The sequence below is a fragment of the Fomitopsis serialis genome (genome assembly GCF_022376445.1).
Source record: "Fomitopsis serialis strain Sig1Antser10 chromosome Unknown B0H18scaffold_48, whole genome shotgun sequence".
In the NCBI taxonomy this organism is placed as follows: Eukaryota; Fungi; Basidiomycota; class Agaricomycetes; order Polyporales; family Fomitopsidaceae; genus Fomitopsis; species Fomitopsis serialis.
Window position 1 is genome coordinate 71,916 of NW_025955008.1, and position 27,157 is coordinate 99,072.

Genomic DNA, 27,157 nt, shown 5'->3' on the forward strand with positions numbered 1-27,157 from the left:
AGCAGGGGGCTTCAACGGGTGGTAGTGGCTTGGGCGTGAATGTGACACTTCGTAGTGAGTCCCGTCTTGTCGCTGCTAATCAGTGCACTCATACCGCCACCAGTGAGTCCCGTCTTGCGCCATGAAACCAGGAACGCCAAGAGAGGAAGAGATGCGGAATCAGATGATGAGCAGCAGGGGATCGAACAAGCACGCCTGGGTTCGAGTGTGGGCGCGCGACGCAACGGGGGCGGGCGCGGAGGTACCAGCAGGGCTGATGAGAATGGCATGGACCTCGACGATGAGAGAATCGTTGAGGGGCTGCTAGGTACGCCAAATGGACGAACGAGACGCGCTGATGCTGACGGATTTGCCCTTGGTTTTAGAGCCAAGTTCGCCCCAAAGTGACGGTTGGACACCAAACAAGAGGCCGAGACTGCACTCACCGTATCCTAAATTCGATCCGCTGCCAAGCAATCCAGGGCCAGCGAAATGGCTACAAACCGTCGCGGAGAGTACGCCACAGGGACCATCTGGAGTATTTGGCCCCAGCTCTACAGCGGACGTTATAGGCGGCGCACATGAAGGTAATGAGATCACAGCCTTCGCAACTGTTTCGTTCCTGAACACTCCCGTCCGTCCCTATCTCTAGCCCATGGCGTCAATGAACCATTACGGCAACAGAATTCTCCTTCGGTAACAGCTGGCGTCACCCAGCATCCTGTGCTGGGTACTCCGGTCACCGATCCAGAATTCCAGCATGACATGCTCGGGGTACCGGAAGTCGCGACCGGGAACGAAGGTCCGATCAGACACGAAGAAATGACACCTACGGAGTCTCGAGGAGGCCAGGATGAAGCGCACCGCGGAGTCGCATATCTCGGACCTTCTTCCCCAGCCACTCCTTCGTCCAGTCACCAAACAGCCCAACATGTCGACGACCGCATGATCGATGGCGATGACAACGCTTCTTTGAGCAGCAGCACGACCACCAGTCCTGACCCGAACGCGCCGGCAAGTGGTATAGATGACTATACACAGTTCGACCCACTGTCGAATGAGGAAACTTGGACGGGTGTCGAAGATTTGTATTCACCGAGAGGCACCGTTGATGTTCGCATCGAGCATGCGACGTCACCCCGCCTGGATACGACGGTATCATCGCTGCAAACACAGAGCGAAGCACCAGGGAACGTTGAGCTCGAGCCGGAATCATCGGTCCAAGACACCGCACGTCATGCAGATCCAGGGTTACAGGGAGTCGTTGACGCCGCAGTCGACGGCGATCGGTCGCAGTCAGAGCACCTAAAGCTGGCAAGTGGCTCAAGCAATCCGGTACGTCTACCATCGCAGATGAGTACAGCCGACCGACTCACCGATATGCTCAGTCAAACACCCCGATATCGCCTCATATCCAGTCGGTCCCGTCACCGGAAGCCACGCAATCAGACGGTGCCCAAGAAGTTGTCTCTCCCCATAGAGTCGACGCTACTGGACCGCAGTCCTCGACTCAAGACGTCGCACGTCGTATGGATTCAGGAAGTCAGCAAGCGCTCGGAGTTGTGCCCAACGACCATCAGTCGCACTCGAGTTCTCTTAACTTAGCTCTGGCAAGCGGCTCGGGAGCATCAGTGCGTCCTATCATCGCCATGGACAATGTCAGCCTCCTGAAACAGGAGTATGCTCAGTCAAACCCTCCACTGCCGCATAACCAGCCGGTTCCGGAGCTAGGTCGCGTCCAAGAAGTAGCCATATCAGATGGTCCATTGGTCGAAGGCCCAGAATTGGAAGGCGTCCGAGTTTGTGGGCAGGTGAGTCATACCTGATAGGATGGTCGGTATCATGACGGCATCATCTGACATTCTGTACCCCCCGGCGGAGACGACAGGGCCCGGGGAACGTGCGGAGGTCAAAGGATCAACTAAAGCTAGGACTGAACTAGAGCATGCGTCACCGGAAATATCGAGCCATGGCCGTATGTCGATCGATGGCTCCGGTAGTGGTCACCATGATGTCGTGCAGGTAAGCCGCGCTGCCGCCTCCCCTTGGTCTGGCGTTGATTCACAGCTGATAATGCCTGGCCTGCGCAGCGTTCACGCCCATCCTCCGGCTCTATGCGTGACAGGGCTATGTCAGAAGTTGCACCCCTCCACACGTATGAAGCGGAGCCAAGAACACAGTTGCTTGAGAGCCCGAAGAACGTACCATCGACACACCATTCATCCACGGCCTTTATTGTTGAGAGGCGGTCCGACAGCCGCGCTGTGCGGTCATTACTGGGCTCGCATGACGGGGTCGGTGTTTCCAGACCTCAAACGTCACCTGTCGTGGATCCACTCAGCCGAGGGCAGGGCTCATTGCCAGGACCACAACTAGAGTACCCCGCTCGAGAAGGGCCCCAGACTCTATCAACGCGTATGGACACCGGTGAGGCGCAAACGGCCCCGCCTGCTCCGCAGATTGGACACAGCACTGCAGAGGGATCTGGTATCCGTGTAACACCTATTTTCTCGGCGGCGCCTAGAGTGAGCGTCGCGCAAGACCAGGTCGTAATGCCTACCCCTACCTACGGCTCCGCACGGCCAGTGTTTGAATCGCTGGAGGTCGGATTGCGGACACACGCCGAAATGTCAACTGCTACTCAGATTGACGAACAAGTTTCCACGCCGCCAGCAGGCCAGCACTTTCGAACAAACGGACTCTCGGAGCACCAAGACCAGCAGGACCAAATGCAGGCTTCTTCGTTCACAAAATCTCAAGCGCCGGTTGCTCCTATTCGTCAGCAACGCAGTTCGATACCTTCGTTAGCACGGTTCAACTTCCGCTTCGATCCCTCGTCAGCCCCTTCTCTTGGTGACACCGATATACGCCGAGGGGCGATGAATGCTGATGAAATCGTGCTACCTCCTCTGCGCCTTGGACGTCCCGGGCATACTATATCTCCCATCAATCTGCCTTCTTTGAATGCGCATTTGGTACTCACGACGACTGCACAGAGCTCCGACCCCCCTCCGCCTGCAGAACTTCGCGTAGAGTCAGAGCTATTGCGAGCGCAGGTCGAACGCGGAACGGCGTTAGACCGACCGCGAGAGCAGTCCCATCCACATGCACAGAGTGATCGGCACCAAGCGGAGCAGCCCGGGCACGGCACGCACTCGGATGGAACGCAAGTTCACCATCTTCCACAGGCTACGCGCGTGATGGAGTCAGGCGCAACACGAGTACGCTCTCCTCCGCAGTATAAACACCGAGTGCACTCGTCGCGAGCGCAGCTCCCTCTGCAAATTCCATTCGCAAGGAACTCGGACCAAAGGAACGCGCTGCCACCTTCGCAGACTGGACACGGACTAGACCTACAGCGAGCGCAACCTCCTCAGCACACTGAGCATGCTATGGGCCCGCACCTATCGCCGGTTCTTTGGCGTCCGTGGGGTAGCCGCCGAGAGGGCTCAGTCACGCTGCCAGCGCCGCCCTCTACCGAGGCTTATCGCGAGAGATTGCCAATGTATTCTTCAGGTGCTCCGCGCAGGACGCAAGTTCGCCATGGCCTAGCTTTTGGATCGTCCCCAGATTTGGCGAATGGCGCAGGTCCCTCTTTGTCGGTCCCGAACAGATGGCTAGGCCCCGTTTCGACGCGCCGGGAAAGAACTCAACTTCGTGGCCCTGGGGCCATGCGTTCGAGCATCTCTCCGCCGGCAAGGCCGCTGGGGCAACCTCTACCTTCAATCCATTCGCTTTTGGACCGCTCGCCTTTAAGTGCTTCACGGCTTATTTCGCAGCGAACTGAAGACACTGTGGACTCAGCGCACTACCGCTCAGGCGCCAACAGCCTCGGTGACCGCTCAACATCCATCGACTGGCTACAATATTCTCAAAGTCTGCCGGGTTTCAATGCGGCTGGTCATTCCTTGCCCGACGTCAACACACGGCTCCGCATCGCGCAGACGTCGTCGGGTGCAATAGAGTCGTACCCAACTACGGCTTTCAGAAAACGCACACAACCCGCAGCGGATCAGATTGATGCACCCGTAGGACTCACTGCGGATGAAGATGCTGTCATGGACGATGCAAGCTCTGGCCGCCCTGCCCTCACGTCTGCTCAGGTACAGCCGTCAGACGCAAACCGCTTCTCAATTCAAGCCGATGGGGCAGCAACGGGCGATGCACCTCCTGGGCCTGGTTTCGTGAGTAGTGTTGCGGGTCAACGCAATGGAGGTAATAGGTCAGTGGAGCCCGTCGCGGACGATGGCCCCCATATGCCCGCTCGCAGTATAGATCGGCGTCCTCGTAGTATTGCTCATGATAAAGCTCCGCGCACACCTACTCTGACTAATGGCCACACTGGGGATGCATCGCAAGAGGTCCAGCATGAACATGGCGACCCATTGTTCGCCGGTTCTGACGTCGACGACCGCGCCACGCCGAGTGCGATGGATCCCGCTAACGCCTTTCACAGGGCGCTGCCCTCTGATCATCCAGATGCCCAACCACCGCCAGATGTCAATAGGCGTGAAGGAGAGGAGAACAGGCCAGGCGACCGCACTGAAGGCGCTGGCGACTCGGTGGGTGGAGCTCATCAATCTTCCAGGACGGATCGGAGTCATGCATTTGCCTTCCGTTCTCATGGAGATCATACGGTAGGCCTTATCATCTCTCTCGGACTGGGCGCACTGAATTTGGATTTATTCAGTACATGCCCGCAAGCAGAGACGACATCAATCGACTCGACTCGACACTCGATGGAATGCGTAACGATGTCCGGCTTATACGAGAGACTCTCACGAAGGACGCTCGACGTAGGCGCGCTTCAGGCGATCAGTCTGGGTCGGATGCAGACGACGAAGATGATTTGCCAATCGTCAACAAGGTCGCAAAACCGAGGGCATTGACGAAGCACCGGCCCGAAACGGAAAATGAGCTTGCGGTATAGGCACCCATTTCGATCACGCTATCATGTACTGACCTGTATGGCAGCGCAATGTTCGTACGCATGCACTCACGCTGATGAAGCGCAAAGATGCCAGCGCGCGGTTCCACCGCCGTCTCATCCCATCTGCGGAAGCTATCAGGAGATGGTCGAAATCCTCTGGTCCGGCATGCGAGGCTTCCCAGTTCATGCCGGATCTGAACGGTACTGCAGGCTCCGACTGGAACAAGTCTGTGGCCAAGGTCTTCGCTGAGAGTTTTGTTCAGTACGGGCAGTTTAACTGCAAAAAACGCACTAAAATTGCAGCGGCCTTTCGATCTCATCTGCGCGGTCTCATCAACAAGTACAAGGAATCGCTTTCGGAGCCCTCTCCTCAGGATCTGCTTGCCGAGAAGGAGCGTCATAATCGTTACCAACGGAAGCTTGGTGTACGTATCGCAGTCATGATTGCTTCCGTACCTGCCCTCTAATCTCTCCCGTCGTCAGCTATACGAACGGCGTTTGCAGACTTGTGGCTGGTACGATCAGCTACGGCGGCATGCGACGATGCTCCGCAAGCTGGGCCCAGGTGGGATGAGCTCTGACGAACCCGACGGTGACTCGGCGGACCAGTATGTGATTATACAACAGCCGTGGAGGTCACACTCAGTCGCTCGATGGTTGCGCGTCATGGACCAAATGTACGCGCGGCTCAAGAACCCCCCTGGTCAGCCGCCTTCGCGAGGCGCGCCTGTGCGCAGACGTGTTACCAGTGATCGCAACGACGGCAAATCGCCGGCAGTACGAGGCCTTCCAATCAATATTTACGAGGCGGAGTGGTATGCCAAGCTGTCTGAGTTCGAGAAGCAGGAAATTGGTGCGACTACGGAGGCATATGACCTCAGCCACGACAATGTGTTGTTACAGTGAGTGGCTATTCAAACTGTGCCTGGCCTGAGCTGCCTTACTGAGCGTGAATAGGGCACTACAACTTCCGCGCATACCTGGCGAGCCAAGCCACGCACTTCGCAGCAACGGGGGGCAAGGGAGCCCTCAAGCCGGCCCTAGCACTGCGCGCACTCAGGAGTAAGGCGTCCGCGTCATGCCTCAGGTGTCGCCAATGCAATGCTCACTGTAGCTTGCTCGGGTACCGTAACGGCTCCGTCGACCGTCTATCATCCGCCCGATTCGCCTCGCTGTGGTCACTTTCGTGTCAGCCTAGTATACCCTTAATGTGAGATGTATGATCGGTTTTCGAGCCCACGCAAATGAGTTGAGTCTTGTGAGAAGGGAGAAGTTGGAAATGGGCGCTAAGTTTGCGTCGCGTCGTCGCTGCGTTACGTCTTTTGCCGTATTCACCCGTACATTTTTCCGTGAACACGCAAAGTCCATGTGTTTTTCATTCCGGGATAACTGGGCCGCCAAGAGCGCGTCAGACGCAAAAGCGGGAGGGGGCTCGAAAACTGAAGGTACGCCATTGCTAGTGTGTATCATTGATATCTCACTACGCAGGAGGAGGAGGAGGAGGAGGTAATTCGGGGGTCCGGGATATCGCATATCCGCCCCTTTCTTGGTCAGTCACTTGCTCGCCCATAGATGCGTCCGGCTGCCCATGGTCGCTCATTCGCGTGCAGATGCTCGTGTTACCCCTCATACTTACTCGCTCGCGCACATTCTCCGCTCGTTTATTCACCTGTGCGCTCGCTCACTCACTCGCCCGTTTATTTTTGTTGGGTTGGCGAAGAGACAGGGTTAGACGATCACAGACAAATGAGCGGATTTGGTGATTTGAAAGCCATCGCATCATATGGATGTATGCGCATTGGGTTCAAGTCTGCATGAGTCATGGCCCGTCATTCAGTGATCACACGCCCTGTGTTTGCAGCTCATCGAGGGTTGAGAAAAGAGCCATACCCTCCATCCACCGTGCAGCTGCACGCCGCCTGGCCTCCTCCCGCTCAATGTTGTCCAAGCTTGAGTAATATGCTGCTGAGGGCTGGAGGCCTTGATCGACCCACCGGAAAATGCCACCCGCAGTGTACTGGGTGATGGAAAACCGCTCCTCATTCTCCTGGACTTGAGTGTTTGAGTGCCGAAGGGTCGCCGACGGTATCATGACAGTCGACCCTGGCGGAAACTCTATGACGAGCTTCAGATCCCACAGCACGAGGTGACCGCCCTTTTGAGGGTCAAAATCACCCAGCGCGGAGATGGCGCACCAACCAAATGGCAGGTTGCCACAATCACGGTGGTCTAGGGTGCATGTTCTAGGTCCAAAATTGAACGTGGTGCACGCAAAGACGCTGTGTGCAAAATTGGGTCGGAGGCGCGGATCCTGTGCCAGCAGGGGCTGCATGTGTGCCGCATAATAGTCGTAAAGTCGCGGGGCCCATGTGCGGAATACACCTTATTGGCCGGACCGTTAGTGCTGCAAATCACTAGCTCACCCGATGACTTACTGGAACCGAAGGCAGCCATTCGCTTGATATGTGTATGCTGCAGGAGCCCCTCCAGAACACCGGCATTCAAACGCAAATGCACAAGGTTTCCTGGGCGCTGGCGAAGGCCTAAGGCTAGATGCTTCACAAAGTTGTGTGGTCCACGTACCTTCTGCCCCCCTCCATAGGATATGCCCATTGCCAATGCAGCAAAATCCCCGCGCCGATGCGCACGGTCCTTGGCTGTCAGTGACAGCCTCTCACGGGCCGCAGCAACCGCAGCAGCTGCACCTGCATGCACGTCAGGCCACTCCGGGTCATTGGGAGCGCCGCATAGAACGGCAATTACGCGCCCGACGCCGTCAGTTATGGGCCGAACCGTGCTGGGGCTAGGTCAATGCCTCGCGTACAAGCCCAGTGATGGATACGCACCGTCCATCCCAAGGAACGAGCTCGAATCCGAAGGGCGATCCGGCACCCACCAAGTCCTCCAAACGGAAGTGGTGACGCGCCGCGCGTCCCTCCCGCCCCCCGGTGTATGCACCGTTAGTATGGGGCAGGTTTTGAGAAGTGAGAGGGGTCTCGATAGGGTGGGCAGCGATGATGTGCTTCTTGAGAAGGGGTAGGCGCGGCCGTTGCGCCGCGCTATACGGCGAAGCGCTCTCCGCCCGCCGACGGCTTCGCTTCTCGCGACTCTGTGCCTTCCGCCGTTGTAGCTCCACGCGATGCGGGGGCATCTCCCGGCTGGAGAGCACCCCGGCTGCGCTGGCATCGCCGCCTTGAACGTCCGTTCTGTAAGGGTCCCCTGCCGGGCCCGGATCCATTGAACCTTCGGGCGGCGCATGCGGTTCAGCAGGCAACAGAGCGATGTCTTCTAGGTCGTATTCCTCGTGACCTGAATCTGCTAGCTCACGCGCCACCGCCGCCATGAGAAGCGGGGCAAACTGGAACGCGGAGTGGGCCGCTGCGGTCAGCGGCCCTCCTGCGGGAAACCAAGTAAGCACCATGGACGTCCCCGGCGCAGTGCCATTAGCCAACCCAAGAGGCCCAGCTGCGCGGGCGCAACCCCCCAGTGCCAGGCGAGGCTCCGCGTAGGCGCGTTCCGTGCAGCTTGGGCCCCGAGGGCCAGCAATGGAAATACGGGGCGCTCACCGTTGGTTTGTGCGGGGACCATGGCGCGCAAGGGACCGGGCGTCGACTGGGTGAGTATGCGGGCGGCGGGGCAATGCCTCGGCGCGCTTTATACGGCGGCGCGAGGCCAGTCTGATCAACGCGACGCGTCAAGCACGTGCGCGCCCGACGCGTCGACGCGTTCTAGCATCATGTGATCGCACGCCCGCGCGCGCGCGTGTGATCATGATCACACCGCATGAGATCCGGTACCCATCGTCGCCGTCCTACGAATCCGTCGCGCGACTGTCCGCACCAGCAACGCCCGCCTGCGATGTCGCTGCCCTTCATGTTCAACAGGATTGGGGGACAGCATCCAGGACGTTAGGCTCACCGCTTCGCCGAGGTACGCCGCCGTCTCATTATTAGGGCAGCCTATTCACGAGCGCCTTCCCGGTGGGTTGCATGGACGCGCCGCGGATCGTGCGCCGCGAGGGCATCCCTCAACATGCGCGGTTCACAGCGGCATCCTCTTGCGTTGACTGAGCCTTCGATCGTCCTGGCGGTGCGGGTTATTTCCGATGCCGCAGCCCACCACCCGAGGGATACAGGCTGCGACCACATCTCACCCATACCCATGCCGACTGCTGCGATACCGCCGGCGTGTCCCGCTTCAAGCCTGCCAAATGGCGCCCTCCTTTGTTCACCGCGAAGTCCCGAAAGCGGTCTGGCCTTTTGTGTGCCAGGGCCCGTCTTTGTGGGCCGGTATCGACCTGCATTGTTCGCAGGCATCCCTCCGTCGCGCACAGGCCGGAGGCGGTGGAGGCGATGCGCGACGCACGGGAGCGCGAGGCTATGCGGCGGGAGTGGGGACGCAAGGTCGCACGCTAAGGCCGTTTAGAAGGGGGGGCTAGGTCAGCCGGAGAGGCGTTGCGACCACTCAGAGCTGTGCGGGGACGGGGAGAGGCCGATGTGGTCTTCCGGTGGAGGATCGGGGAGGCTGCAATGAAGTCGGTGTGTGGGTGGCCGCTAGGACCTTCCCCAACGCCTGCGCCTCTAGCAAAGCCGAGCCCTGGCTGCGCGACGAGCGCGGGCATACGGTCGCGCGTTCGAAATCAGGCGTCGGAGATGCGGACGGTCGCCTTTGGCTCGTTGAATCGAACTCGGCATGGCGCTCGTGTGTATGCGGGAGGCGCATCTTCGTGTGGGGTACGTTCGGTAGGTATCGCCCGGGAGGAGTCACCTTCACTTCCGGTGAAGGTGTGCGGACGGGAGAGGCTGCGGCCGCCTGTGCTATTGCCCCATGCTGCATGCGGCGAACGTGAGGGACTGGGTGCGCCGACTGCGCTCGTCGGGGTAGAAGACAGCCGTGACGCTTTTCCCTGGGGCTTGGGATGCAACTGAGGACGGCGAGTGCATGATCACCACCCCGCTCGACACCCGGAATCGGCTTCTTCGGCTGCCCAATCGTCTTCATCGTCGTCTTCGGATCCCACGACATCACTACCGAGCACACCCTCAACGGCGTCGCCCACCTCCCCTGTCAGCACACAGACGTCTACGTACTTCGCCGCGACTGACTCGACGACGACAAAGACGGGTCATTACACCCTAACGACCGTCTGGACGGTTACCTACACCAGCCACGGGCGGGCGAGCGTCACTGCACATGCTCTCATCGGTCGTCTCGGGCTCGCTCATCTCTGAGGCCTGAAGCTTCGAGCGGCACGGTCTTGTGAGTATAATGTTCACTCGCTCTCGTGATTTTCATGCACTGACTCTGAGCGTAGGTTTGCGTGCGGAAAGTGCACCCCCTGGTATGGACAACGATCCCGTGGACGGTCACGGCGAACATGGTAAGTGCCGACAAGCCGAATAGCCCACTGCTCTACTGAGCTTCGCACATAGGGTATTGCTGTCAATCCAGAGATGATGCACAAGGCCGTAGCCGAGAGTGAAGACCCGACTGCTTCGGTAGACATCTTCGCCGTTGAGCGCGAGACTGGACTGGTTGACATTCTCGGGACAACGAACTCCAACGTTCCCGTGGTCGAGTTCCCAGGTGAATGCTGGCTTTAGGTGTAGCAATCTCAGTGTCCGCTAATGATCTCCATAGGGTTGGGTCTCGTTGGTGCCACCTACCGTCCGTTATTCTCGACCCTCAGCGACGCTGAGTCCGTCAAGTCGTTGCCCGTCGTACCTTCTTCGCATGCTACTCCCAACACCAGAACAGGCCTCGTCCACTGCGCTCCAGCACACGGCGATGAGGATTACAATGCGTTCCGCTCGGTCGGTCATTTGTCGTCGACATCCGATGCGTCGTCGGGCGACTTGCTATACCACGTGGATGTGACTGGCCGCTTCACAAAGGGTGTCGCGGATGTGGGGCATAAGGCTGCGAAGGGTCTTGTTGGGCAGTAAGTTCTGGCAGGCGGAGGCAAGGCAATTGTTGGCTTGCTTGGGGAGGTCGGTGCTCTCCGGAAGCTTCAGCGGATTCGTCATAGTTATCCGTGTGAGTGGAGAACTGATAGACGTGCGTGTTCAGTGTTGATGCACGGGCATGCTGAGAGTGTTTGCTGACCCTCGGCCGATATCTCGTGTAGTGCAACGTCGCAATGGTTCGCCAACGCGGATCATATCAAGGACGACGCACTTGTGGCCATTCAGGGTATCACTCCTCATCCGGCAGGCTGTATGGCGTGTACCTTTCGAGTCCCGTCCCGACACTAACCCACTGCAGCACATAGCCGACTAGCAATAGACATCCCAATTCAGGAACTGGCTCGAGAAAAGCGGAGAATTCGAGCTTGAGCAGGGTGAGTATAATAACTCGCCGATCTGTCAGCAATACGTCGCTAAGAGGTGTAACTTACAGGCTACGGAGGCGAAGAAGGCGACGGCCGGACCCTCTTACACAGCGCGCCGCGCGCCTAAGGTCCCTACCTCTGCGCGTCGCCCGCACCCGTGCTGTAGGACAAGAGCAGCACGATCGTGAGCAACTACTATTCGAAGATCATCAAGAACGCGTCATTCGACCGCCTTGCTTGCGGGAGAAGATGAAGCTCAATCTCTATCTGGACCGACTGGGTGTATGACACGGTGAACGGTACGTGAACTACTCATGCGTGCTCGACGTGGGTGGATGACGGATGGCTGCGCAGTGGGCGCGTACAAGTCCGGCAAGCTCGCAAACCGCATACGAGAAGCCCGACGTACGGCTCGTTGTCACCATCGTCCAAATCGACCCCGTCTACGCGGGGTACATCAAACGCAACATCTGCAAGCTCCACGGAAACCTCGCCGCCCACCTCTGGCCTGGCAAGCTGTTCTAGAGTTTTGCCGCGTTCAATGGAATTGCAACTTCGAGCATATGAATACTGATTGGGGTCAGGGTCAGGGTACTTCGTATAGAGATCGTGACTGTGTGATAGTACATGACTCCCTGATATTCCTGTGAATCGTTTTATATTCTGCACCATCGCAAAGACGGAGACAACCAGGGTAATTGACAAATGTCGAAGCGATCGGCGCCCTGAGCAGTGAAAATTCTGCCAGTGCCAGGAGACAAAGTGCAGCGATGCTTGCCATATCTGGTCAGAACACGTTGCTCACCGCTGAGGCATGCGTTCTTCACACCGTCGCCCGACCTCCATCAACAGCCTCCTAGTATATTGCCACTACCTGTACATCGAAAGTGAGTAGGCCCATCAGGTTTTGTGCGTCTGCTCATCCTCAATCCTACCTGAAAACCAGCGCGAAGAAGCCAAGCTCCATCATGGCTACTCCCGACGCCTCGCCCTATCACTACGACGGGAACTCCACCGTTGAGCAGGAAGAAGCCAAAGCCAGGCTGGTCGAAGGAGGGCGTCTTATGGACAAGTACATAGCACAGGTGAAGGCGGATATGGGGAGCAACGTGCTGCAGGGGTATGGACAGGACCATGCCAACGGCGAAGTGCCTACACCTCAGGTTATCGACAAGGACAGTGTCAAGAGTATGTCCTTCATGTCCAGAGCATGCAGTTCACCTATTGATCAGCATTCACAGAACTGAGCCGTTCTGAGCTCGAAAGCCTCGCCGTTTCACTCCAAATGGCCAACGTTATGCAGGCTCGGGATATCGATTTCGCCTTCCGAGTCTTTTTCCAACTGCTGCATCACACTCGCTACACTACCACTGGCCGGAATGACATTGCAGACATCTGATATGGTGACATCTCGTATATCCTCATCAATTTGCTCTAATTATAGAATCTCACTCCCTACACTCGTCGTTCTGCTGTCTTTGTTTCGCTATGACCACGCTTTCTTTACGGTCTCGTTGCGATTATATATGCCTGAAGACTGATCGATGATCGATGATCTTTCAGTTGACGCAGAATGTATCCGACCGTGGGCTGGGCCGGGGCGCGTGCAGGGCACGCAAACCGCGACCGCGCAGCGCGACCGCCCTCCACGCAGACACAGCTCGCGAGTCAATCGTGAGTAAGCGGCCGACAGCGGGCGCTGGAAGGTCCTTGCACTGCTGATTAATCAGACTTATTGACTTCTTTAGGCGTACTTAGGTAGATTGCTTGGCTAAAGCAATAGGTCTGGTTTCTCTGACGGAACTCCCCTTCATCCAGGTCCGATTTAATGTTGAGCACTGAGGCACCGCAATTGATCAGTCCTCATACGCGATCGTCCTCTCCCACTCAAAGATATTGCTACATGTACGTATACCTACTAACGGTCACGGGCGCCTACGCCTTTACGTCTACGTACATGCCGATGGTCGCAACTGGGGCACTTAAATCAGCGCCCCTCGTCACGGTAGGGATATACCCCAACCCTGAACTGTACCCCAAAGGTATGATGGTGAGATAATTGCTCTACTCCTACTGCGAGCTCATCTAGCCTACCAAGAACATCGCAATGAACATGAACAGCGGCCAGATGCAGCATTTCGATGCGGTGATCTTTCCTGTTGATGAGCAGCCCCCATATCTCGTCACCCTCTACGCGAGTCCCCTTGCCGCCCCGATCCAGAACCCATTGGAGCCATACCGCTGCGGTTGTGTCCCACACCCCGAGATGTATTTTGACCACATTGCGCCGGGCTTGGGCCCTCGTTCGTGGCGCTTTGAGGTACATGTCTGCCGCAGTCTACTTAGCGCAGTGCTCGCTAATAGATGGACCCAACAGCCCATTCAGAGGTTGATGGGGATGCTCAAAAATCTTCCCGTGGCCTACATCGCCTTCTACCCAACCGTCTCGTCCGACGGCATGACGTTCCCCATCAACAAGTGTGCGCGGGAGATTCAAGGTGACGGCCACCAGCCATCAAATGCGTGGCGCGGTGACATCGTCGTCGCGAAATACGGCAGTGAATTTGTGACGTTGATGAATGCGTCTATGGCGGACTTCCCCATAATCAAGAACTGGCTCTTGCATAAACCTGGACCAAGCGTTTGAAGGCTGCGTTTTATGGTGCGTCCGTACCTCCGTCTATGCGAACGGCTGTCGGTACAACTTCAATCGAACAGCGCTTGGATGCATTAGAGGACGGTGGCCGTTCAATTGCGAATCGTCATGTACCTCCATCTGCCTGCCCGTATACATGAGCATGTCCCCTACATTCTTGGTCACAAAAGCCATGAGAACGCCAACAGTGGCAGCGGCTGAGGTACAGAACACAGAACGCACACAGCGCACCATGGTCCATCGCGATCGAGCGATCATCGAGCAAGACACGAGCGTTCAAATGTTCATCAGGAGCATAGATACGGGGCTCAAAGCGGATGGAACCGCGGCTGAATCTTGATCGTTGTGATCGAGAGCAACGCAACCCCTGTACATTGTTCCTGTCCACTACAAACCAAGGTGCGCCCGGTCTGGCACCATACACTCACCGTACGCTCACCACCGTGAGTTAGCTCGAATCACTGTGCTAGTCCACGCCCAGTATGCATTATGGCGATGCAGCTCGTGCCACTGGGAATAATCCGGACTTCATGGAACTACGTGAGTCACTGTATGCCATATTTTCCCTTAGGACTTACGCTGCATACTGGCAAGAGGACTTCTATACCCTGCACCTCATGAAATGGCGAGCGCGACGCGAGAGCGTGCCCAGAAACTGTCTCTACGTGTCCCGCCTTGCGGTAGGTGATATCATATCGCATTTGGTTCGGCGCGCATGTGCGGCCAGTTCTCCATTGTGCCCAATATACACAGTCTCCTCGCCGTTGAGACCGCGTGTCACCGCCTTTGTTTTCGCAAATCTGTGAATCTGTGCGGTATAAAAGGCCGCCAACAGCAGCAACCGGCAGCTTCACTCAGCCTCGAACGACGCACCATGGAAGACCCGCCTACGTACGCAGGAAGCATTTCCTCCTCCCCCTCCCTCAACTGATGTTGGCGCTTACGCAGAGTCGAACGTGTCTTGCTCGTTGAGCCTGTTGTCGATATCAGCTTCGGCGAGGAGCTGTTGTTTGAGTACGAAGGTGACGGGCGCCCGTCGAAGCTGGTCATCGGGGAGCTGCCTTCAGGACAGTGTGAGACCTTTCATCATGCACGCTTGTTGCCATATAATACTTACGTGTTTACAGTCGTCGTTATCGGTCACGGCGAAAACCACCCGGACGACTTCTATGAGTACGTGGCGCTGGGAGACGACACGAGGATAACTGCCTTTCAGGTGAGGCCTATTGCATCGTACAGCGACTCAGCTGATGTTGTCAGCAGATTCTCCGTACCGTCAAGTGGACGACTGGGGGAAATTGGTATTACGCACAGTTCGAGACCGATGCAGCTTTCTTCCGATGCATCTCCTGTTTCTCGGAGATCGTCGAGAGGAAGGAAGAGCAGCGTGCTGTGATCCACGACGAGACCAGGGATCTCGGGAATGCGCTTGCCGAGGTCTTCGCTAGGGCTGCAAACACAAGCATCCAAGAAACTCCTGATGCGCGCGGCTGTTCTCCCGCCGGGAGTGCTTCGATGAGCCCCCTTTATAGCCAACATAAATTACCTGTTTCGTACGTGGGACGTGTATTGGGTGGCGTGGCTGTCGGCATTTTGGTTGGGCTGTTCATGGGACGGAAGTGGCATTAAATGTCCTCGGACGGTGTTGCCACGGAGAGGGCTTATTAATGTACAACATAATTGTCTGTATCGTGTATGTCTATCGCTGGACTTTCTACGCGTTGCCGTATCGTCACTGTTCGCCCGCCTTCCCATACTGAAGCAGGGCCTCGCATGGCACGTGCGCCGTCGCCGCTTACTTTCGAACCGTCCTCGCTCGTCCCCCTTCCGACCCGCCATAATCTGCATGCTAGCTCTTCCGACACTGTTTTTCTTTGATTGCATGGCACACCGATCTCTGCGTGTGCTCTCCGCCTTCGCTTGCATCAGGAAAAACGACAAAGGTACTGTACAGTAATAGTTGGCACGGTCGCCTGAAAGTGCCAGTAGGCTGCGCAACGGCCTCGGAGAGGGCGCACGGGAGGGAGAGGACGCCGGGGGCAGGGCTTCAAGAGGCATTTCGACTCGATGAATGCGTGAGAAGCGTTGGGGTAGAAAAAAACTCACTTCTGCGAAGGTGGGACGTGCGGACACCGGGCATTGGGTGTCTACAGACTCGTCTCGGTTGCGCACATCGACCTGGCTAGGCGGCGTGGGCGGGAGGCGGGCGGGGAGGCCGCATGGAGGGGAGAAAGACGCGGGCGACGGTACGCGAAGACGAGAGGAGTGGACGTGCACAAAGGCGTCCAAGGGCGCGCAACGGCATGCGAGCGTGGTCGAGAGAGCCGATGAGTCGGACGTCGACATGGACGAACAAAATACGGAAGGAAGTCGCGCGGAAGCCAATCAGCGGCCTGCGATCGTCGACGGGCGCTCCACTGGACGTGACTCGACGCGGACCGCGGTGTGTGCACACAAAGTGAGCAAAGGCTGATCTTCCCCAGATTAGCTGCTCGCCCGTCCTACGCGCATCGCAACCACGGCTACGCAGCCCACTGGAGCCCACAGTGGATGATCTCCAAGACGTGTGTCCGACTTCAATTCAGGCGTTTACGCGGGACTGACCGTTCTAGATGGGCAAAGGGAGCTCAAGCGGCGGGAAAAGCTGCTCGAGAACGAGGCCAAGAAGCCCGGAAAAGCTGCCAATGCACCTGCGGAGCCTGCAGCGAAGGCAGCTGGTCCGACTGAGGACGACTCGAATCCAATTGTGAGTGCTCCCGTCCATCCACTTTCATCGCAACATCGCAACGAGAGACTCTGGAGATACACCTGAGTGTACGCGGGTATCATGCCAGTGCTCGCAATTCGCTTGGCCCAGATACAGGGTTGGGCTTTTGTGCCATGCATAGCGCGCTGCCAGATATCGCCCTGAAGTGATGGCAATGCCCCGACGTCTTGATGGCGCCTGACGTAGATGAATCCGCTCGAGTCAGGCTTCCTACCCAGAATATCACAATCAGAGCTACCGTATATGCGATGACTGATCCAATCCCTTCGCAGCATACTTTGAGCTTCGTTCGCGTCACATCCAGAAACTGTGGGAGACCCAGTCTCCCAACCCGCACCCCCACAACTTTCAGGTGTCACTATTGACGTCGCATTACATCGAGCGGTACGGCCTGGAGGGCAAGGTCAAATCTGATGAAAGTCGGAAGACATCACAGGGTCCCTCGCAGGCCACACACAAAATTGTCCGCCTGTCCGGTCAGAACCTCGACTCTACGACCTCCATGGCGAAGGTCAGAGAGCGCAGATCATGGCTACCAAGCAGTGACTCTTCATCGCATCTGCGACGCGCATCTGGGCTCAATAGATATCAGGTACGCGAAGGATCCCGAGGCATTCGCGTCGGTCCACGACATCTTCAGGCGGGGAGATATAATTGGAGTCATCTGGACCTGCCCGAAGCTCCCGATCACGCCAAAGGAGATGATTCTCCTCACACCGAAGCTGCACCGGCTGCTGTCAGAGCATCTCGGGCTGAAGGACCAGGAGACGTGATATCTTGACCTGATCCTGTCGCAGGACACACGGCGCGTCTTCCTGACACAGAGCAAGATCATCAGCCACGTCCGCCGCTTCTTCGACGCGTTCGGCTTACTCGAGGTCGAGACGTTAATGACGAGCATGATCGCGGGCGGCGCAACAGCCAAGCCGTTTGTCACGCACCACACCACAACGACCTCGACCTCTACCTCTGCGTCACGCCCGAGCTCTACCTGAAGCAGCTTATCGTGGGCGGGCTTGACCGCATGCACGAGATCGGGCGCGCGTTTCGCAACGAGGACATCGACCTGACGCCCAACGCCGAGTTCACGATCTGCGAGTTGTATATGGCGTATGCGGACATGTACGACATCATAGATCCGGCGGAGAGCTTGATCGAGGGCATGGTCAAGTACATTGCTGGCAGGAAGATGACGCTGCAGTATCACCCGGAGGGCAAGGACGGCGACAAGGTGCACGAACTCGAGTTCAAGCGGCCCTGGAAGCGGTATGATATGAGACACTGGGGGAGAAGCCGGGCATGAAGTCCTCGCCTAGCGATACGTTCCACATTGAGAAGGCGAACCAGTTTATGCGTGATTGGGGTGCCAAGGTATGTCGTGCGATGTCCACAATGTGATTCCCGCTACATAACTGCGCAACAGCACAACGTCAACTGCAGTGAGCCACGAACGAATGTGTGGCTTCTGGACAAGCTAAGAGGTGCCTCCAATAGCTCCTTCACAGTCTCTTATCACGGAACAGCTGGTCGGTGAATACATCGAGCCCCTCTGCATTTTGCCCGCCTTCGTTGGTACGTATTCGTCATTGCGTTTGGTTTTATGGCACTCATCTCGGTGTAGTCCGTCACCCGCAAACGATGTCACCCTTTGCCAACTGACACCGTTCTCGGCCTGGTCTGTGTGAGCGTTTCGAGGGTTTCATGTGCGGCAAGGAGTTCTGCAACGCGTACCCCGGTTCGATTGATCCATTTGAGCAACGCCTGTGCTGTGAGCACGATCGCATCCCGACTGTCTATGTGGCGTCGGCAGTTGTCGGCAGTTATGCAGGGACACTTGCTCGGTCTACTGCCACTGCCACCGCTGCAGTGCCCCTCGTTGCCCCCCCTGCCCGGAACACCGAATATCGGGGCGTATGCGCCGCCAACCTTAACCTCAGGTACACCAGGCTCCGACAAATCACTGTACGCATGTGCGGCAGGTCTTCTGCGAAGGCGATAATCTGTGGCATCTGTAGACCGCGCTCGCGCTCAAGCCGCGCAATACGAAATCAACCTTTCCGCTCGCCGCAAGCTCGCCACGCTCCCGCGGTAACGCCTGAGCGCGAGCAGAAGTGCGAGCGCCCGATGGGCCTCGTCGAGGACAGACACATGGGTTTCACGGAAGTTTCGTACACAGCCCAAGTGGTGTCCAGCGGAGCCAGGAGGCAGCGAGCAAGCGGAGCGGGATGGACGAAGCGAGCGGGATGGTGCTTCGGGAGACACGCAGGCCGATGGCAGTTCGAGCGTTCTACAGCCTATGCCATTACCGGCACCGAAGGCAAGGCCGTCCCCTTAGTTCTCCATGTTCATCTCGTTTGTCCCTCGATTATCACGTCATTCGGTTCATCTCGACTCGCTCCTCATGCATCCATTGTTGTACCCGTGGCGTCTGGGTGCCACAGCTACGCACTTCCTTTGTATCTTTACCTTGTAATGTTACTGATTGGGCTTACATCGTACTGTTCGGGCTCGGAGTGGCTCAAGTCCCAGAGTTCTATAAATACGGTGCGTTTCGAGATCTGTATGCCCAACTTCCGTCCAAAGCTCTCTCACCCACCCACTGTTTCCGCCCAACACGACTCATGTGCACCGGCACCCGCTACCATGTACTCTTGCCGCCGAACCCGCATTCCTCACGCCTTCGCTATAGACTCGAAACCTCGTCTTATAGGTGGCTCATCCTCCGTCTTCATCCTTCACTCATGCTACTGCGTGCTCAGGCCGCCGAATCCGCCGAACCCGCATTCCTCACGCCTTCACTACAGACCCGGAACCTCATCTTATAGGCGGTTTATCCTCCGCCTTCATCCAGCACACATACAACTGCGCGGTCAGGCCGACGAACCCGTGAGTCTGATCTTGAGTGGCCGAAGGGTAAACTGACGCATCACACCGAACAGTCAAGCTCAACACTGGCGACGTCGTGCAACGTGAGAGACGAGTCGGAAGTGGGCCGTGCACTGGCTGCGACGGTTGGATGCACAAAGCGTTTGAACTGCGTTTGATCTAGGTCGCCCATTGGCAGCTGACGTTGGCTCATTCCTGACTACGGTGTGACTATCTGTTCGACGACCTTCCACTCCTCTAGGGGTGTACTTCATATGGAGAGATTTGTCACGGCGACTGTGGCTTGGTGAGTATCCTCTTGACAGGCCCGCCATGTTTCTTCACTGATACGTTGATGATGTCTCCGTGTCTTTAGGTGCTGCATTATCCAACTCCTGCAGCACCACAAGATTTGTGTTGCCCCGACTTCCTTCCATTCAGCCTGAACACAGCTGCACCGTCAAACGGTCAAACACGAACATCCTATGTACAAGCGAACAACGATTGCGTACTCAATGCATGTACGCCCGCCATCGCCAAACGGGTGTGCAAACCGCGCCGGCGCGGAGCCACCGCCCGTCGTTCACATACTCGATACATATACTATCTCGACGGATGTGACCGTCTACAACGGTACCAATCCTACATGGATAGAAGAGGAACCAGGTGTGCTGTATAGTTTCCTCAGTCCCGATTCTCTCTGAAAAGGATACCTGTTCACCAGAAATGTTCTATACGTTGTGCACAATCACGGCCACCCCTGCATTCAGTTCATGGATGCAGCATATTGGCACCGGTATGTGGCTCATTGGCTCAATCGTTCCTCGTTTCGACACTCACAACAGCATGTTAGCTGTATAGCTGATCAAGCGACCGACGATCGCCGACCGCATACCTGGCGCATGCTACGCTCACCGCCGGAAGCAAGGGCTTGCAAAGCCTGCCGGCGCGGGGCCACCACCCATATGGCAGTGAGCTCGCCAAGATCTGCGGCATGCACGGCGCCCATCTCCGGAGCATACACTCCGGAGATGGGCGCCGTGCATGCCGCAGATCACCTGTGCGTCATTCACTGCCAGAAGTGGACGGGCCAGTAAGTATAGTCTTCGAAATTGCACGCGCAGTAGTGCAATCGGCGAAGCCGTTGTTGTCCACAAACTGCATGTACTCGGATGCGCCCGACGCGTCGTATATGCGCGAGAAAGCGCCCACGACGACACTCTTGACTGTAGGTACCCCCTGATCCACCCCATAGTCGTACTCGGTAATGGGTTCTAAATTACCGTGCCTGCCGCCCTGACAGGTCCCTCTGCCCCATCAGGCGCGCCCGCTCCAACGGAGGCTGTCGACCTTCTTTGCGACTTTCACTACCTCGCTTCGCTCGTCGGTACGCCGCTCTTCTCTACGCTCCGCTGGTCACCCTCGATTTCATCTGAGCCTGTTATTTGCCTCTATAGAAATGTCACGCCATCTCTGCTAGCGAAGGATGACATGGACTGTCGACGTCTATGCAGCTCTACGTAAGTGAGCTGGCTGTATACCATCGACCGAAGCTGATGTCAATTGACCGTGATTCCTTGCGGATGGTTGTGGAACCGTACCGCGAAGGAGAACCTCATTCACTATATAGTATGCAACAGTCAGTGGATGTCGGAGGTGCATAGCTTCGTATGACGAAGAGTCTTCGATGCCTACATGGTGAATGAATGCCACCGGTCTGGCTCGCAGTCCTCCTGGGCTTAGCCCATGTGTATCACAGCTACCGAGTCAATCATTATATCGACGATGAAACCTGCTTTCACGGGGCAATATGTTGCCTAACTTCACGGGGTGTTGCAATTGGACATCCGTTAGAGTCCGCCGAGAGTTCACACCAGCCGTGAGCGGAGGTTGACGTTGAGTGTTGGGGAGTTGCCATATTTGGAATAAAGGAGGTGTTCGGACGAAGCACGGCGCGGAGGATCGGGCAACTTGGTTGTTCCCAAAACATTCATTACAGTAATGTGTCGAGTATGTTCTCTGGCACAGCTCTACGTCCCTTACCTTCTCCTCCTCCCCCGTTCCCTGCTGCTAGACTCGCAGGTTCGAGTGCGGCCTGGAACTTTCCGCTTAGAAGGCCTGCGGTGCATTCTCATGAACCCCCTTCGTCCTAGGCATCCCCACCATCGTCCTCAATCGCTCATCATGGTCGCCCTCCTAGCACTGGTCGCTTCTCTCCTCGCCCTTCCCCTCCCAGGTGGCAGCGGTGCTCGTCAACGCGTCTGGCAAGAGCATCGCTGATCTCAAGTACCCGTCAATCCCTGGGCAAGTAGCTGTGTGAGTACTCGCCACCCTGGCTTCAAGAGCCCCTCTGCTCGAGGTCCCTGTCGACGTCATCGTCCACTTCGGCTTCCACGCCACTCGGTACGGAGGAGGGCGTCGTTGACACGTCTGGTGTCGTCAGGTTCGCTGCCAAGTACGGTACCGCGTACCATTGGCAGCCGTCATCTATAGCGATGCCTTGGGATCTACCGTGAGTTTCATCGCCTGAACCTTAATCGCTTCGAAGTCATGTATGCACTCTTAGATGTACTTGTCCCTAGAGCGGCCTCGACGCCTCCTACTGCAGGAGAACTGTTTGCCCATGATACTCTGTCCCGCCCTCTGTGACTATCGGTAGTAATGCCCCCGCTTTTATGTGGTATGTTCTGTCTTCTGTGAAGCACGATCACGGGCTCATTGCAAAATCAGAATTCATGGAGGTTCGTTTCTCCGGGTCCGCCACGGACGCTGGATTTGACGGATCTACCCTTACGACGGCGACGGAATCCTCTGTTGCTGCCATTCAGTACCGATTGGGAGCAGTGAGTATTTGTCTTGCAGTCAAGGCTATCACACTGACCCTCCCCTGCAGCTTGGCTAAATGACTCCGACTGGACAGACAAACTTGGCAGTCAAGGACACGATCACGGAATTGCGGTTTCAACAAGCAGTTTTGCCGGCCTTCGGTGGCGGTACGTCCAAGATGAACTCAATGGCTCGTACGACTATGGCTTCCTGAATACTACCATGCAGAGCTCGCTTCAGGACTACCTCAACGGGCCGCTCTTTTGTAGCGCTTCGGACACGTGTCTGGACCCTTCTAGCTCGACGATATCCTGGATGCCTGACCGCCCTATCGAACAACACCTACGGTGTTGTTACCGCAGCAGGCCAACCCGAGCCTATCCACCCGGTGCGCGACGGCGACCCGATCATCACCCACCTTCTCGTCGCAGTCCAAGACCGTCTCGTACGACACGATTGTCGTCGACGGCACGTTCGGTTCTGTCAGTGACAGCTGCCTGTTGAGCTACTCGACGTATGTCCCCTGGACCACGTCCGCCAACGGCACGCAGGGTGCCCGCCCCCAGCTGTCGCAGATGGGCACGGACCAGGTATGGGGGTGCCCGACGTGAACGTTCGCGCGCAGCTGGGCGTCGAGTGGCGGTATCGCGTATGTGGGCATGTACACCGTCGGCGCATCGTACCCCAGTAGCTCCGACGTCTCCTAGTGCGCTGACTCGGGCCCCATCTGCCACCAGGACGACATCGAAATCGTTGTACGTCCCTTTCCTAGCGTGTGCCGGTGGAGCGGTGATGCCGACGTCGCTTTCGCGGTTTGGAACCGCACCTAGCCCGACCAGCGCGCAGTACGTGCTCATCGCCGAGATCCAGGCGCGCTACTACCAGTTCCTCCGTGCGGGCAACCCGACCTCGGGCTGGGACGCGACGTGGGACGCGACGGAAGGCCGGACAAACAGCGCCCTTGAGCTCGAGCACGTGCGCCGCCTGCGTCTGCGACCTGAGCCAGTGGGTGACGCCGTCCCGAGGTCTACGACGTCTATGTAGAGCACATCACCTGTCAGCTGAAACGATGCTGCAAGTAAACAAGACTTCCCTCTCCCATCGCAGAGCTCGGGACTGGCTGAACGGGCGAGGGTGGTCGCGTTCGACCGAGCGCAGCCCACAATTCGGACGCACGAGCATCTGGCACGGGGCCGCCCTTTCTTCTCATCCACCACTCGCCTCGCCGCAACGTCTCTGCGTCGAGACTTCACTCCGCGGAGACGAAGGCGGAGAGGCCGGAGCTGAAATCAACGTCCCTTTCCCGCCTCTGCCAAATCCTGGTTGCTCACTGTCGGCGACGATGGCGCCCATCGCTGGCCACGATACGACCGGGTACGCTCGAGTACTTTGGGTTAAGGATGGGTGACATACGTTGGCGTATCTGGAGATGGGGGATCGCATCTTGAGGTGAGCAAAGACTGCTGGATGCCGATGATTTGCAGCACGCTGACCTTCATTTGTCTAACTAGTGTTCATCCCTGTCGCCCCTCATACATCCGACGGAGGTGGAGGGGCAACATGGCCCTAATAATCCCTCCTCGGAACGTGCTCAATGCCTGGTAGCAGTACGTCAGCAGGCCGCCCACCCCGCCCAAGGCTCCGTCGCGTCGACCATCTCGCCGCCGGTCCGCGCGTGCGTGCCTCCCCCCACTTCATGTTTTATTGCACACTGAGGGACCTAAGATGCAGTATGGGAGAGCCGCCTCGGCCTGTCAGTGTTGTAACGGCTGGGTCTTGAGTTCTCGGGCCGCCGCTTGACAGACAATGCATGTCAGCGCCACATGCAGTATATAAGACAAAGCCATAGCTGACCGACCTTGGAACCGACGTCGACCATGGAATTATTTCCCCCCTTCGCCACTGTGTTGTCGGTTGCCCATGCGCTTTTACGCTCACCGCACGCTGCCCCTACAGCGAGGTAAGTCATGGATCTTTCACTCATGTATCAGTGGTTAACATTTGCTGGACAGAGGGACAAAGATTTATTTTGCCACTGATTATCGAGTGATCCCCATTCACGACGTCGCCATTCCTCTTCGTGGCGGTGCCGTGAACCCCGGAGTTTTGTTCTTTATCCCGCTCTCTGGTGACCATTGTGAGTCTGACCGTCCCCTCAGCCTCCGTTGTTCCCGTTAGTTGACAGCTGCCATCTTCAGATGCCTTCGGGGTAACGCGCGGCGCTGTGCATGACCAGCCAATGGCTACAACGTTTTCATCCGCTGTCAAGGTTATACTCATCGAGGTAGGAGCATAACTATCTACTTCAGCTCATGACTGAGGAAACGTGATACAGCCTGACTTGACTATTATCTGGGTCGATGTAGGAGCGGGTGTGTTGCACAAAGTGAGGCTGGGCACCACCAAGAGTTTCCGGTCGCTCGCGAGACTGTGTTTCAGCCAGAGCGACAGCAATGCAGACTGGCAGGACATCAAGCCCTTCTGGCGCGGCGTCTGGGACGTCTTCGTCGCGCTGTTTGTGTGTGCGATTATCGGCCGTTTGTCATGGGTCATCGCCTGCCGTTTGTTAATGATCGTCGGTTTATAGCATGTAGATCTTTTCCCATCATCTCTCCATTGTATGTACATTTTATAACGCGATCTTGCCGCGACAATGTATGCTTATCTTGAACGGCTGATTTTGCAAGCCACTGCGAGGCGCACAAAGGCTCCCATGCCTGCAGTGCTTACAGCACTCGCTCAATGTTAGTTAAAGTTATTGTTTTCGCGCCGAAACTGACACCGTGTGTGTCACGAGTACGAGTCCGTGGGCGACTCCCAGGCGCTACCGCCCAGCGCGTTACTCCCGACCGAGCGTATGGAATCCCCTCCTCCTCCTTTTCCTCGGCTGCCACCACCGACACGACCACGACTGCGACTCGGGTAGCCACCACGACCGCCCATCCCAAGGAAAGACGCCTACGCTGTCCCGAAGGCCACGCGAGTTCCAGCTCATGACCGCCGAGAGTCCAGTGAGTAGCGCCCGACAACCCCCACTGGTGACTGAAGACCGCCCATTCTTTCCTCCGCGACCGCCCTCCTTCGCCCCCACGCTCCTCTCTTTGATCCGGAAGGCCATCGTCTCGGTTTTGGCAGTCCCTACTCGACAGTCCGCGGCTCTGGTAACACGCAACCCAGCCGTACGACGTGCCCGCACCACGCGTATCGACGAACGTGAAGCTTCGAGTGCCTGACCGCGCCCGGACTGCCTCCTTTGTCCCCCGGAGCGACTGGGCTGCCGCCCGTTCGTGCCTCCGCTTCTCAACCCACTCGGATTAACGAGGATGCGTGGCCGGCGATGACGAGGCCGCGCGAGGAAGAGGCCGAGGGTTTCAAAGGAGGAGAAGCCGCCTCGTCTCGCACCTCCGCACTTGCTCTCCAGGTGCAGCACCAGGGAAGCGCAGGCGCGGTCGCCCACGCAAGAACCCGCTATCCCGCTGCCATCCAGGCTGCCTCTGCGCCCGTCGCTCTGACTGTGCTCTTCGTCGTCCCTTGGTTATCGCGTGCGCGCTCCTGCGTGCCCGCGGTTCGTCTGTGCTCAATCTGTGCTCTCCTCGATCACCTCGCGGATCCGTTCTGTACATGCACATCCTGCGGAGGTGGCGCCAGAGACGAATGTCGAGACCGTTTTCGTCACGAAGTCCCGTGCTCCCCAGGATGTTACGCTCATGAAGGTTCTCCTCGACGCGCTGTGGCTCGCCCGACGAGATGCCTGATCTCGCAACATGGCGAACAAGGGCTGCGCTGTTTACGACGGTATCATCTACGATTCCACCAGCGACATCACGTCCCCGCCGTCAGTCGCTCCGCTCGACAGCGAAGTGCTCCCGTCTGGTACCAATGTGCTCCCTTCTGGTACCAATATTAGTACATCACAGACATCGTTAGCGTTCTCCGGTATGACTCCGGGCAAGACGTGACGAAGAGGATCAGCAGCCTCGGTCTGGTCCCTCAGGCCTCAGGTCCTGACGTGGCAAGAGACGTGCCTCCGCAACGGCGCAACCTATTCGCCATCGGCAGGGTCGGCACGCCCAATCCGCCGAAGTGCCAGTTCATCACTTACATCCTGCGTGTGTTATTCGTCGTCATGGTCAGCGTCACTGGATTCAAGTCAATCGCCTCAGTCGACTTCGGCTCGGAGCGCGCACCGGAAGACCATGGCAAATTCGCTAGTTGCCAGGCTCCCTGTTACGCGGAAGGCCTCCAGTCGCTCCAGCGGACAATCAACTCCTTCGAGCAGCTGAGCTACGACGACAAGCGCAACCTCCTCCTGATCGTATGCGATGGTATGGTCGTCGGCTCCGGTGACGACCAGCCAAGCCAAACCCCCGCGTCGTCTTGGGCGTCCTGGGCGCGCCTCCGAACGTCGACGCTGAGCCGCTCAGTTGCTGATCTCTGCGTAAGTGCAGCCTACCTGAGTGACCGTCATGAACTGTTCGTTGATCATTACGTAGTATGGTGCATCACAAGAAGGCGATCGGTGTTTGCGGAGAGACTGGGTTGCCGAACGCCAAATAGCCCCTCGTGACTATGATGCAGGTGTGGCAGCATTTGCTGTTGTCTCGCGCGATCACTCAGGTTTGCGCAGATCACTTCATCTCGCATCACATGGCGAAGGCAGTCGGTCCCCTCTTCGGCTCCACCTCTTGTTTGCCTGGTTGGTTCGCCCTCTATCCTCTGCGTACACCCGACACACGCAAGCCGCTGTTCATCTAGCACCAGATAATCGATGACTACTCCGAAAGCCGCGTCGACACACTGCAC

At 57.4% G+C, this 27,157-nt stretch overlaps 7 protein-coding genes across 7 annotated transcripts; 6 read left to right on the plus strand and 1 right to left on the minus strand.

Annotated features, from left to right (window-relative positions):
- Nucleotides 1-4,983: 4,983 nt before the first annotated feature.
- On the plus strand, nt 4,984-5,815 carry B0H18DRAFT_878840 (uncharacterized protein; the record flags this gene model as incomplete). Its single annotated transcript, XM_048040655.1, has 2 exons — nt 4,984-5,334; nt 5,393-5,815. 2 exons carry the CDS (start codon nt 4,984-4,986, stop codon nt 5,813-5,815), a joined length of 774 nt encoding a protein of 257 aa, XP_047891800.1.
- Nucleotides 5,816-6,749: 934 nt separating this feature from the next.
- On the minus strand, nt 6,750-8,330 carry B0H18DRAFT_955931 (uncharacterized protein; the record flags this gene model as incomplete). Its single annotated transcript, XM_048042412.1, has 4 exons — nt 6,750-7,291; nt 7,345-7,381; nt 7,493-7,712; nt 7,756-8,330. 4 exons carry the CDS (start codon nt 8,328-8,330, stop codon nt 6,750-6,752), a joined length of 1,374 nt encoding a protein of 457 aa, XP_047891801.1.
- A 1,271-nt stretch (nt 8,331-9,601) lies between these two features.
- B0H18DRAFT_1120498 (Valyl/Leucyl/Isoleucyl-tRNA synthetase) lies at nt 9,602-11,765 on the plus strand (the record flags this gene model as incomplete). The annotated part of the gene is made up of 7 exons (XM_048034139.1): nt 9,602-9,642; nt 10,150-10,168; nt 10,224-10,289; nt 10,342-10,495; nt 10,550-10,850; nt 11,037-11,088; nt 11,595-11,765. 7 exons carry the CDS (start codon nt 9,602-9,604, stop codon nt 11,763-11,765), a joined length of 804 nt encoding a protein of 267 aa, XP_047891802.1.
- Nucleotides 11,766-13,368: 1,603 nt separating this feature from the next.
- Nucleotides 13,369-13,887, plus strand: B0H18DRAFT_878847 (uncharacterized protein; the record flags this gene model as incomplete). The annotated part of the gene is made up of 2 exons (XM_048040656.1): nt 13,369-13,560; nt 13,618-13,887. The coding sequence occupies 2 exons, from the start codon at nt 13,369-13,371 to the stop codon at nt 13,885-13,887; spliced, it is 462 nt and encodes a 153-aa protein (XP_047891803.1).
- A 2,353-nt stretch (nt 13,888-16,240) lies between these two features.
- Nucleotides 16,241-19,839, plus strand: B0H18DRAFT_1085730 (uncharacterized protein; the record flags this gene model as incomplete). Its single annotated transcript, XM_048031955.1, has 13 exons — nt 16,241-16,319; nt 16,509-16,642; nt 16,947-17,100; nt 17,145-17,205; nt 17,256-17,432; nt 17,490-17,595; nt 17,649-17,929; nt 17,980-18,034; nt 18,087-18,119; nt 18,187-18,231; nt 18,350-18,431; nt 19,515-19,549; nt 19,810-19,839. The coding sequence occupies 13 exons, from the start codon at nt 16,241-16,243 to the stop codon at nt 19,837-19,839; spliced, it is 1,272 nt and encodes a 423-aa protein (XP_047891804.1).
- Nucleotides 19,840-23,146: 3,307 nt separating this feature from the next.
- On the plus strand, nt 23,147-23,436 carry B0H18DRAFT_1120502 (uncharacterized protein; the record flags this gene model as incomplete). The annotated part of the gene is made up of 2 exons (XM_048034140.1): nt 23,147-23,329; nt 23,380-23,436. 2 exons carry the CDS (start codon nt 23,147-23,149, stop codon nt 23,434-23,436), a joined length of 240 nt encoding a protein of 79 aa, XP_047891805.1.
- Nucleotides 23,437-24,231: 795 nt separating this feature from the next.
- Nucleotides 24,232-27,109, plus strand: B0H18DRAFT_1120503 (uncharacterized protein; the record flags this gene model as incomplete). The annotated part of the gene is made up of 10 exons (XM_048034141.1): nt 24,232-24,314; nt 24,367-24,491; nt 24,553-24,638; nt 24,690-24,872; nt 25,677-25,919; nt 25,993-26,067; nt 26,131-26,248; nt 26,308-26,792; nt 26,848-26,932; nt 26,982-27,109. 10 exons carry the CDS (start codon nt 24,232-24,234, stop codon nt 27,107-27,109), a joined length of 1,611 nt encoding a protein of 536 aa, XP_047891806.1.
- Between the last annotated feature and the right edge of the window lie 48 nt (nt 27,110-27,157).